The sequence below is a fragment of the Ambystoma mexicanum genome, chromosome 6p (genome assembly GCF_040938575.1).
Source record: "Ambystoma mexicanum isolate Mex_15411 chromosome 6p, UKY_AmexF1_1, whole genome shotgun sequence".
Classification (NCBI taxonomy): domain Eukaryota; kingdom Metazoa; phylum Chordata; class Amphibia; order Caudata; family Ambystomatidae; genus Ambystoma; species Ambystoma mexicanum.
The window spans coordinates 1,252,048,195-1,252,060,721 of record NC_090935.1 but is presented as its reverse complement, the minus strand read 5'-3'; the positions used below and the strand labels follow the sequence as shown (position 1 = coordinate 1,252,060,721).

Below are 12,527 nucleotides of genomic sequence, written 5' to 3'. Positions count from 1 at the left end.
AAGGGACATTTTCATCACAGTTATATAATTTAGGCGTTACACCATCCTGATCCTTAATAAAGGTTTTGACATTGAATTTTACAACTGTTGTCTGTGTCAATTACCTGTGTTCACCAACCCATGATTTTCAGTTGTCTCTTCTTCCGCGTCTTCTTTGTCCACTCACCCGAATATCTGGGTGCACCTGTTAGTTCTCCCCTCCGATGAAATCATCTCGGCTGGGCCCAAGGAGATCACCAGGAGTCATGTCTAGCGACTCTTGTACTTGGCTGCAGCAATCCGACATCGCAGACACCAATCTTGTCTTCACAAAATACCCACAATCTATTCTGATGAATTGGTTAACGATTTTATTAGTTTTTGCAAAGCCACAGGACAGCAACTCCAATCAATAACCTCAAACTCCTCCTGGTGTGGGCTTCAGGGGCGTTGCTAGGGGGGCAAAAGGGGGCTATAGCCCCTGATCTTTTGGTTGTAGCCCCAGATAAAATCTCAGGAGCTACAGCCAAAAGACTAGCTAGCCCCCAGTCTCAACAGTTCCGACATCAGCTTAGCCCCGGGTCTTTTCCAGACCTAGCAACTCCCCTGGTGGGCTTTTATTCATCAGTGCACACATGCCTTTCAAAGGAGAGGGAGGCATAGACATTACATAAGTTCTCTCACAGAAACAATGTGTTCAGTAGAAGGACAGTGTCTCAGCATATGAGTCTAAGGCAAAGACTGCATTCTCACGTTCTGCACAATACAATCAGGAAGACATATAATGATACAGTAATTCATACAAGCTAAGCTACGTCTACAGTTCTCACATGGTTCGACTAGGCAAGCTTGCTTACTATATTATAACCTCCATGTACTAAAGCTGCTTTGCATAGCAAAGCAACAGCCTAAAACATGCTTACTTATGCTTAAAGGGAAACCCGTCCAAGCCGAGCGCTGTGGAGGCGAGCACTGCCCCAGACTAGAGAATGAGGCTGTCAAAGTTAAGACATGCGCAATAGAACGTAGGGCTCACCTTACAATGGCAATAAGACAATTGTTAAATATGGCAGTATACATTAGCAGCATGGCATTACAATGCAGATGGGGTTAGTTTATTAAAATGTTCGAATCCCCGGCTTTACCCCAGAATTTGGTTGAGACTGCACATCAGTTTCATGCAGTGGGTAACACATCTTTCCTATTGGTGTTCACTGCAACACTCCTCTCTGTATCGTTCTTGGCATTGTTATCCCTGTTGGATGGCAGCCATTGGTTTATGCCAGTTCAGAATGATGCTTTATAAAACGTGTATTTGGAATACAAGGACTCTGACTTATCCAAATGTCTCCTAGGTGCCCAGAGCAGTGCTGGTGTTTCCTGATTGTTGGTGACAGTTTGAAAAGAACCCATAGGCAGAGTATTTCCCGTCCCTATAAATGGTACCTTGAACGCTATGAAAGCTCACTTGCCTTCAGTTATCACCTCATGCTTACATGGGCTTCTTCCTGAGCTGTGCTCCTTCTATGAGGGTGTGTGGCCTCTTAGAAAACTTTGTGCATGACTCGATCAGATAGCGCCTGATTCTTCATTCCATGCCTTTCTTGTTTTATTGTTAAGATCAGGAGTGCCTACTTCGCCCTATGTTAACTATTTCCTTAAGTTGGTCCAAAAGAGCCCTTGCTGTTATGGGGATGCATGTGTCAAATATTTAGTGGTCCTTTGAAAGTGAGGAACTCTGATACACTTCTAGACATCTAATGATCCTTCCTGTATATGGATATCTGTTCTAGAGCCCACCAAAAAGATTAATTGACTGTAATCTGTGTAAGAATAAATATTTCAAGGGACGAGTGCAGTTGCAGTAAACAAATTCACATTTTTAATTTTCTTTACCTAATTCTTGATGTAATAAAAGTGTGCAAAGAACGTTTTTTTTTTCATTTCACATGCATGCTTTCTCTCCAAAAGGTGGCCTGGCTGGTGCTGCATCAAGGATTACTGGAGCAATGGCGAAGGGAGTTGCAGCCATAACTATGGACGAGGATTACCAGCAGAAGAGAAGAGAAGCCATGAATAAACAACCAAGTGGTTTCCGGGAAGGAATTACGCGAGGCGGAAAAGGACTAGTATCTGTAAGACGATGCTTTTTAATTCATTGATCTTGCTCTATCTCCAGCCAATATAAGTATATAGCTTAAGTCAATTGCTGCTTCATCAACAGCAATTATGACTTATTTCTGTTTGTCCCATTATTTTTTGTGAAGTGTGGTTCTTCGAAAACACAATTTATTTGTGTCCTAAAGTATAAGTGAAACACTGGTGCCATCACGAGGCTACACGGCACAGTGAGTATAAACTACACTGCCTATACTTGCCCCCCCATTTCTATTTTTGTGTCCAATGCATTGAATGCCAGAAAGAAGAGCTTTTAAGTATTTTTCTAATGTTTACATTTTCTGATTGGGCTCTTTGCTGTATCTTCCTTTAGAGTTGTTTGACTTATGCATTGTGGCATGTTTGGTCAGAATAATATTTCAGTTTGACCTGCATCATTGGTTTTTGCAGTGCCTTGGGTCAGAGCAAAGCCCAGACCTCCACATAATTTAAGCAATTAGCACAAGTCCACATACCTTTTGTCACACCATCATTTGCAAAAAGTACAATAGCTGATGATCATTTAAAAGATTAATCCCAGAGTACAAAAATTCAGGATCATGAGCATAAGCATCTCATCACACTGGTACTTTTCACAATTGATCTGTAGATGGTGTTCCTGCTCTCTTACAGAGCCTACAAGTCCACTCAGCCCAGCCCCCAGTTGTAAAGGAGACCCCAGTGCTTTGATAGTTTCAAGGCAATAAGCTTGAAAGGTCATTAAATATAATGCATCTCTCTGTTTGGACATCTTAGCAAGTAGGACTGTGGTTGTCTAAGTAAGGGGGGGGGGCATTTTTGATGTTCTCCTTTATAGGGATCTTAGTAAGAAGGTTTTGGTAATTCATTATATGACCACATTTAAATGCTTTTCTTTTGATGACCTGTGTAGCAGCCCTTCACTGATCACCATTATATAGCTGGTAATGGATCAGATGTAATAAAATCCGTACAACCGGAAACATACAATCCCAAGATTGGATTACCTCCCTAGACTAGTCTATCCTTCATAGTATATATGAATGTATTACATTCTCTCCCCAACACTGGCTCTGTCGACGTTAAGCCTGCCGCTGGTGGGTTGTCTTCTGTAATGAAGTCCCTGACACCTTCCGAGCACAAGTCCTCTTCCAAGGACAAGTCGTCAAAGAAGAGACCTGTCGGTGGCCCGTCAACGGCACACTTGTCAGTCCCAAGGACCCCGTTGAGGACACCTTCATCTACCAGGACCACATGCTTGATGACGACTTTGTCTGCCAAGACCACCTCATTGACGGCCTCTTCATCAATGACTACAACCCTGTCGACGACTGCCACGTCAGCGACCACCTCGTCTACAACCCCATCAACAAAATCTTACTTGGTTGATGAAAAGTTTGGCAACGCCTGTTGTTTCTACAGTCATGCCGACGGCAATGGCAAGGGTGGCTTTTCCTCCACGGTCTTTGTCTGCAGTACCAACCACGACTGTATCAGCACCCTGGTGGTCATAAATTCAGAAGAGGCTGACTGATGCACCAGCACCTGGGTCAATCCTCAGTTCTCCCAGTCCTCTGACTACAAGTCCCCCCAGGCCAAGTCCTTCCAGGCCAAAGCACCCTCCCAAACCGAAGCCTCAGCCGACGCATCCCCATAGGGCCTTAACACCGGTGGAGGAAGAATCACTGCATTCAGACACTGGCACGGACATGGATACGACAACAGCTCATACAGACAAGTTTGAAGATCATGTCCCTGCAGACAGTGAGCCTCTTTGTACGGACGAGCCCGTCAGGGCTTCGATCAACAGATGAGATTGGCTCCTTCCATGCCATGATGTGAACAGCGGTCACACTCTTTAGTCTGGTACCAGAGGGGAAGAAGAAAGGGGGTTTTCTCTTCCAACAGTGTGAGTCCTCGAGGAAGACCGTCATGTCCATTCCGTTGTTGGACAACGTCTGTGGGGGGGGAGGGGCTTGACCCTGATGAAGACACCAAGTAGCACACTCCAGTACAGGGTCCCAGACTCGCCCCCAGGTGCCTACGGTTACAGCCTTTTCCAGTCAGGTGGTGTCAGCCACCGCCCGGAAGCATCGTCCAATTCATCATCCTCTCCAATGGTGCCCCCGGACCAGGAGGGCAAGAAGCTGGGTGCGGTTGGGAAACGCATCATTTACACTGTGACTTCCACCGTCAAGTCCACCAATGCCCTCGCCATCCTGTCTCTCTATGACAGGGAACTTTGGCCGATATTGGGTTTACTGCCAAATGACAAGAATCCCTGGCCCTGTTCCGGGAGGTCGAGGTAGCCTTGGACCACACCATCACTGTAGCACTGTACATAGCAGACTCTGGGTCCTGCCAGATGGTCAATGGTGTGGTCCTTCGATGCTCGATGCCAGGGGTGGCTAAAGGCCACGAACTTCAGGGCAGACGTACAGCCCAAGGTGGTGGACATGCCTTTTGATGGGGACAATTTGTTTTGAAAGGCGGTGGAAGAGAAGCTCCAGGCTATCAAGACTGATACAGAGACGGCACACTCTCTAGGGACCTGCAGTAGAGGAGATTGTTGCCCTTTTGTTCCTCGCAAGGTCCCCAGATCCTCCAAGGAGTACTCTACCCCCTACAATCAGGCCTTCCGCTCTACCACCCAGGAAGCCTACAGGGACTGCTCTCAGGTTTATGGCAACATAGGCCAGTGCCATCACCCACAGACCAGGATGCAGATGCCCAAGTAGGCCTGAACTGGCAGTGGATCCGAACCCCACTTTAGCACCCCAGTGGGAGGCCGACTATGGAACTTTGTCGAACAGCGGAAAGCCATCACCACAGACAAATGGTTGCTGGACGTTAGCTGGCTGGGGCATGCCGCATTCCTCCTGTAGTGTGTCAAGAACTAAACATGGCTCAACTGCTGCAGGGGGTTCAAGCCATGTTAAGGAAAGGGGCAATAGAGCCTGTTCCTTAGTGACTCAAGCTACTTTCTGGTATGCAAAAAGTCAGCAGGGTGGCAGCTGATCCTTGACTTAGGATGCCTCAACAAGTATTAGAAATTCTGAATGGTCACATTGCAGCAAATGCCAACTGGAGGAAGGGGACTTTCTGGCGACTCTGGACCTAGGACACATACTTTCAGATCTCCATTCATCAGAAGCATTTGAAGTTCCTATGTTTCATGGTCGACAGGCGGCACTACCAGTTCAGGGCCCTGCCTTCGGATTGAAGTCAGTCCCAAGGGTGTTCATGAAATGCTTGGCCGCAGTGCTGCGCATCTATTCCACAAGGGGATACACATCTGCCCTTATCTTGACGACTGGCTCATTCGCTCCCACTCTCCCACGCTGGTGACCCAGCACCCAGCAGAGACCATACGCCTTCTGACTTCACTCTAATTCTCGATCAACTATCCAAAGTCCTGTGTGGTGCCATCTCAGAACACTCCTGGGCGCCTGTCTCATCATGGTCGCATGTCTGGCGACCGCTTCTGAAGAATGTGTGAAGGCCATGCTAGAGATGGTTCAGTGGCTGTCAGCAGTGTCCATCGCAACAGTCTGGTCCATCAAGTCTCTGCTAGGTATGATGACTTCCTGCATCCATCTGGTCCCCTTCTGCAGGCTCCAGGTGCAGCCTCTGCAGGGATTTCTGTTCGCCATGTGACAGCAGTTCTCATGCAATTGGATGTACAAGATCAGATTCAATCAGACATTCCTGCAAGCTCTACAGTGGTAGGTGGTGAGCCCTCCTCTCATTCAACCTGCCCCCTTTCGAGTTCCCCCGTACCTTTGGACAGGCTCTCCCTGTATGCCTTCCATTAGATCCCACTCCTGCTACATGTGATCAACACACTCAGGCATTTCCATTGCAGGATGCTCCTCATTGTGCCGGCATGACCATGGCAGATCTGGTAACCGGATCTACTCCATCTATCAGTGGCTCTGTCCATCCGACTGCCTCCACTTCCGGACCTTCTCTCCAGTGAAAATGGAACAATACTGCACCACCACCCAGCGTCCCTGAGTTTGAACACTATTCCCTGCCGCTTGAGTGGAAGAAAATCCTGGCTAAGGCCAGGATGTCTTGAGCAGCACTGTAGGAGGGGAGAGACTGTCCTGCTAAGTCCCGCTCCTATCCCCGTACCCGTATCACCAGAGGCCAGCGCAGGGGCTGCACTAGGGGTAGAGGCAGCCCCGCCAGAGGTGGTACGCCACCTAGTAAACAGTGGTGTTCCGCTTCGGGTCCCCTCCCATGCATCCCCCAGTACGGGGGTGCATTTCCACCTTCACCCACGCATGGGAAGGGATCACTTCGGACAGATGGGTGCTGTCCACAGTGTCTGCGGGATACTGTATAGAACTATTAGCGCGCCCCCACGACCATCTTCCAAGACAGACGGTACACTCGTTGGAGCACCAGAAAATCCTTCTCGAGGAGATCGCCACTCTACTTGCTAAGGACGCCATGGAACTCGTCCCGGCAACCAGGCAAACAGGGGTATTTATTCAATCTACTTCCTTGTGCCAAAAAAAGATCTAACAATGCGCCTAGTATTAGATTTGCGCCCTGCAAACAAGTATGTCAAGCCACAAAAACTCTGCATGACTACACTCCAAGAGATAATCCCCCACTAAAAAAGGGGGATTAAATGGCAACATTGGTTATGAAAGATGCCTATTTTCATATTTCAATGTTCCCGGCGCACAAAAGATTCTTGCGTTTCAAAATAGACAACCAGCACTACCAGTTCAAGGTGCTGTCCTTCGGTATAGCCTCGGCTCCAAGGGTATTCGCCAAGGTACTGGCGGTGTTGGCGGCACACCTACGCGGGGAGGCAATCCCAGTGTACCCTTACCTGGACGACTGGCTCATCACAGGGGAAACCCCTGTAATTTGCAGACTAAACATTCAAAGTACAATCGACGACCTCTTCCAATTGGGCTTCTCAATCAAAGAGAAAAAAGCCTGGTGCCAAGCACCTCAAAACGGTTCCTAGGAGCTGTCCTAAACACCCAAGAGGGGTTGGCCTTTCCATCAGAGGAAAGAATTCGGAATTTGTTGCTGCAAATTCCTCAATATCAGGCCGGTCACCAATTAAGGGTGTGCAAAGCTATGCGTTTGCTAGGCATGATGGCATCTTGCATTTACCTGGTTCCCCATGCGCGCCCACTCATGCGACCCAGGCAGGAATGGTTGGCGAAACAGTGGTCTCAAGCAAGTGGTCAGTGGGACGATCTAGTGGTCGTTTCGCCAACACTAGTACAGAGTCTTCGCTGGTGGGAAAGAGAAAATCTTACGAAGGGAAAACCCTTCTACGATCCAGAGATACAGGCCGTCATCACAACAGATGCCTCCCTGGCAGGGTGGGGAGCTCACTACCTTCACCACACAGCTCAGGGTCTCTGGTCTCACACAGTGGCTCAGAACCACAACAATCTGCTAGAACTTCTGGCAGCCTTGAGAGCGCTTCGGGCATTCGAACCCTTCCTATCCAACCTGTCAGTGCAGATCCTAACAGACAGCACGACTGCAATGTTTTACTTAAACAAACAAGGGGGCACTTGTTCGCCAAATCTGTCCAAGCTCGCTCAGACAATTTGGGGATGGGCACCCAAACAGAAGATTTACCTGTCATCCCAACATGTTCCAGGGGATCTCAACTCGCTAGCAGATGCTCTGAGCAGGGATGCCCTTCCAGAAGAACAGCAGTGGACACTACACGAAGAAGTCGTAGGAGACCTCTTCTCTCAGTGGGGTTTCCCCACTATAGACCTATTCGCCACAAGCGAAAACAGGCTATGCCCAGATTTTGCATCCAGGTTCCCCCAGCCAGGCACCAAGGGGAACACCCTATGGATGAATTGGTCCGGGATGTTTGCCTACGCTTTTCCACCAACCCCTCTGATGAGGAGGTAGTCAACAAGATCCACAGGGAACCGATGACACTCATCCTAGTTGCTCCTATGTGGGCGAGACAACCGTGGTACCCACACCTACGCAAATTAGTGGTGTGCGACCCCATCAAACTCCTGTGCCGGGCCTACTCTCCCAGCACGATGGCCTAACAGTGCATTCTCAGCCCAACTCGATGAACTTGGCAGCATGGCTCCTGAAGTCATAGAGTTTGGGCATCTCAATTTACCCCAGAGATGTATGGATATCTTAAGAGTCAAGAAAACCTAACACAAGACACTGTTACTATGACAAATGGAAACGATTCGTTATTTGGTGCCAGAATAAGCAAATCAACCCAGTTGATTGTTCTTCTTCTAATGTCGTCACCTATATGCTCCACCTTTTGGATGCAGGGTAGTGTTTAACTCACTTAAAGTACACCTGGCAGCTTTATCAGCCTACACCACTTCCTATAACAAGGTGTCATTGTGGAAAGTGCCAGGTGTCAAAGCATTTATGGAAGGGGTAAAGAGACTCCACCCTCCAATTCCTAACCCACCACCAGGTTGGGACCTTAATGTGGTACTTGCTAAGCTCATGGGACCCCCCTTTGAGCCCATGCACAAATCTAGTCTCAAACACTTGACTTGTAAAACTGCCTTCTTAGTAGCCATCACATCCATAAGAGTGGTCAGTGAAATTCAAGCTCCGTTAGTGCAGGATCCTTTCTTTACTGTTCATAAGGATAAACTGGTTTAACACACTCACCCTAGGTTCTCACCTAAGTTAATTTCCAAATCCATGTTAACCAGTCTATTGAGCTACCAGTCTTCTTCCAAGAACACAAAAGCTCTGCTGAGGTGAAACTCCACGCACTAGATGTGAGGAGGGCGGTCCTTTACTATGTAGACAAGACCAGGCCGCTAAGGAAGACAGATTAACTGCTCGTCTCCATAGCTACAGGCAGAGAGGGAGATTGCATCTCTAAGAATGCCATCTCTAGGTGGATAGTCGGATGTATCCAACTGTGCTATTCCCTTTCAGATAAAACACTGCCTTTTACGCCGAGGGCCCCCTCTACAAGAGGTACTGGAGCCACTCTGGATTTCATTGCAAATGGATCCCTTGACACCATTTGCAAAGCAGCTACATGGAGCTCTATTCACACCTTTACTCAGCACTACTGCATTGACACTCATTCCAAGACAGATACTCAAGTGGGACAAGCAGTTATAAGACATTTGTTCGTTCATGACCCTTCTCACATCCCACCTCCTTCTTCTAACACTGCTTGCTAATCTATGCACAGCATGTGATCTAAGCAGATTCCACAAGCCTCAGAAGGGATACATTACTCACTGTAATCGTATTTCGAGTGGATTGTGTCCTCCGACATATTCCGCATCTTTGACATTGATTATCACAGCTGTGCTGCTTTCGGCGTAGGCGTCCTGCGTCGATGACGTTGATACGCTCCCTCAAGGATCTCTGCCGACGTCACCAGATGTTATATGTAGGACGCACAACGCCCGCAGCCTCAGTTCCATTTTTTCTGCAAACGTGTTTGCTTCGAAATCTCGGCACGCCTCGGTTCTCTCTTGTGAATCGGTTCTTCGAATATCGTTGTGTTAAACGAAAATATGTCTTTGTCTTCTGCTTCCCCAAAGTCGGGCTTCAAGAAGTGTCGGGACTGCGGTTCCAAGATGTCTCTGATAGAACCGCACGACGTCTGCCTCTGGTGGCTCGGTGAGAGCCACGCCACTGATGGCTGCGACGAATGCCAGTCTTTGACGTCGAAGGCCTTGCGGGAGCGGAAGAAGAAGCTGCCGGCGGGTAGCGTTTCCAAACCCCGTAAGTCGAAGTCCACTGGACTTTCGACCGACGATTCAATTGGCGACTCTCTGCGTCAGCGTAAATCCAGGGGGTCTCGTTCCAGGAGTGGGACCCGCCATTCCTCGCAGGCATGCACGGAAGCGCTGCCATCGGTCGCCTTCCCTGTTCTCGTCTGAGAACTCCGCCAGATGGCGGGTTGCTTGTTCCACCAAGCATTCATCTCTGGTGGAATGGGACGCCTTCCACAGGGAGATGATGGCAATTTTTGAGTCGCAGGGCATCATTCCGTCCGCGCCTTCGAGAGAAGCCGGCCTGGAACGCTCTAGTGCCACCGCTCGCATGCCTTCGTGCTCGGGCGGTCAGCACTATCACCAGGAACCTTCGAGGTTCCGGTCGGACAAGGAGGATCGCCATGGTGCCCACTCCAGGTCCCGGTCCTCGACGCCGTCGAGACCGTTGGAGCCTGTGAGGCTTTCAAAGAAGGCATCAGTGCCATGTCCGTCGAGGGAATTTCTCGAGGCTCCGGCTCCCTGGCTTTACACGGCTGGATGGAGAGACTTGCACGCAACTTCTCCTTCCCTGTCACTTCCCCGAATGCTTTTGCGTAGAAGGTCGAAATAGGATGTTAGCACCGTGAGGAGTGGGGTTGAGTTCTCACCGCCCGTAACCTCCTAATGCCCCCTCTCTACTTCAGCCTCACCTTGGTTTGTTTAGTGGTGGGACTGTCCGTCCTGCGATCTCTTGCAGGGGCGCGCAATATGACAGTTTCTCCCTGGATCAAGTTCCTTCACTGATCCTGTGGGGGTGTAGCGGAGTCTTGAATTGCTTGACTCAGCAGGTAAGTCTCTATACCAATAGATGCTTGGAATAGTTGCTTAAATGTCTTTATTACCCAAGTTTTAACCTTGTATTCACCTTTCTTTCAGGCGCTGTCTTGAGCAGTTTTTTAATGAAGATTCGACTCGTCCTTCAACGCTGAGCAGATTCTATGCGGGTGAGTATAGCGTTCGTGAGTGTCGCCGAATGTCTCTAATGGCTTCTTCCCATCCGCGACTAACCTGCTGTGTTCTTTTCTTTCCTGCAAACAGGTGCAGCGTGGCTCCGGAGCGGCAATCGGAGGAACCGCTGCAGAGGAATCCCAAGGGAAGCGGTCTCTGGGTGAGCATCAGCTGTTCTTGCAGATGCTTTCTTTTCTGCAGGTGCGGCGAACTGAAGAGCAGCTGAAGGAGTGGCCGCTCGGATGGAATCCTTCAGGTAAGGCCGAAAACTCAGTATTAATTCCTGTTTCTTCTCTTCTTCTGTTCTCTGGTTCCGATGGATGGGAGTTCCAGAACTGGCGTGGCTGCTGGCGTTCAGGTACTGGAGCTAAGCAAACACGGTGAGCGTTAGTTACGCTGCAGGAGTGCAGAATAACGCGAAGCATGTCCTGTCGGTAGGGTGTGGTTTAAATAGCCTTGTGAGTAGTTCCAATAAAATAGTCCCTCCAACCTCATTCTGTAATCGCAGGTAAAGTAGTCCCACAGCCACACCCAGGATAATCCAGATGATTCAGCCCCCTTTGACTGGGCTGTATGTAGTCCCATGCAGTGCATTACCAGATGGAAAATTATGAGCCTGGTGCCAACGGCGCCTGGACTGAGTCCAGGAAGTTCTTGGACTACCCTTTGGGGCTTTATAAACCATGATGGGTGTCAGTGACTGGGAAAGGCCCGCCAGCTCCCAAGTGTTTTGGAGCATGCACCATGACACCCGAAGAGCTGTGGAAGCTCCCAGGAAGGTGCTCAGCAAGTCTGTGCAGCCTATACTCGACCCATACTCTGTTCCCCCTCCCAGGGTGGACTTGTTCCAACCCTTGGAGTACATTTTAGAGGTTGAGGAAGGGTCTGAGGAAGAGGTGCCTCCTGCGGTTCCTGCTGACCTTTTGTCTGGTCATAGCCAATTGGAAGACCTTTGTCAATCTTTACATGACGCGAGTGGTCTTGATACCTCCCCGGAGTCTGATACACATGCTGACTCCTCGTACAGGCGCCTCATGTCAAGGGTGACGGAGTATCTGGGGTGGTCTGTTCCACCTGTGGATTTTCTGCAGAATGACCTGACAGATATCCTTGACCAAGGTCCACCCACTGACCCGGAGTTGCCATTTCACATGGCCTTACAAAGAAGGGTGGCAGCGGCTTGGATTGCACCGGAGAGTCTTCCGGCAGTAAATAAGTTGTTACCGAAAAAATACCATCCAGCCAGTGCTGACCCCTGCTACTTGTCCACGCACCCCACTCCGGAGAGTTTGGTGGTACAGGCGGCTACGGCCCCAGCAAAGCAGGTGGCGTACCCTACAATCCCTCCTGATGGGGACCACAAACGCTTTGACGGTTGGGCGAAGAAGGTATTTTCTTCTTGGGGTATGGCATTAAAAGCAGCCAACTCCGTTTGTGCCATTGCAAGATTCACGCACACTCTGCGGAATTGTGTATCTTTGGCGGCTGAACATATTCCCGAAGGGGAGAAACAGGATGGTTTTCTTGCCCTCGTTCAGAATGGCAAGGATGCCATGTGTGAATCCGTTCAGTCGGGTCTGGACGTGGCAGACTGTGTCAGCCGGTCCATGGCCGCGAGCACCGTGATGCGCAAGTTTGCGTGGTTGAGGAAGTCGGGGCTTGCTCCTGATGTACAGTCCCGGCTTCTCAACA

General features: G+C 49.3%; 1 protein-coding gene across 5 annotated transcripts in view; it reads left to right on the top strand.

Moving 5' to 3' along the window:
- The window catches only part of VPS13A (vacuolar protein sorting 13 homolog A), a 2,994,934-nt gene that overhangs the window by 2,616,365 nt on the left and 366,042 nt on the right, over positions 1-12,527 (top strand). For all 5 annotated transcript variants that reach the window (XR_011280366.1, XR_011280367.1, XM_069625905.1 and 2 more), the window contains one exon: positions 1,951-2,114. Coding sequence is in view for 3 of the 5 variants with exons in the window: in XM_069625905.1 (XP_069482006.1) it covers positions 1,951-2,114 (164 nt within the window). In the remaining 2 variants the exon portion in view is untranslated. The remainder of the gene's footprint in view (positions 1-1,950; positions 2,115-12,527) is intronic.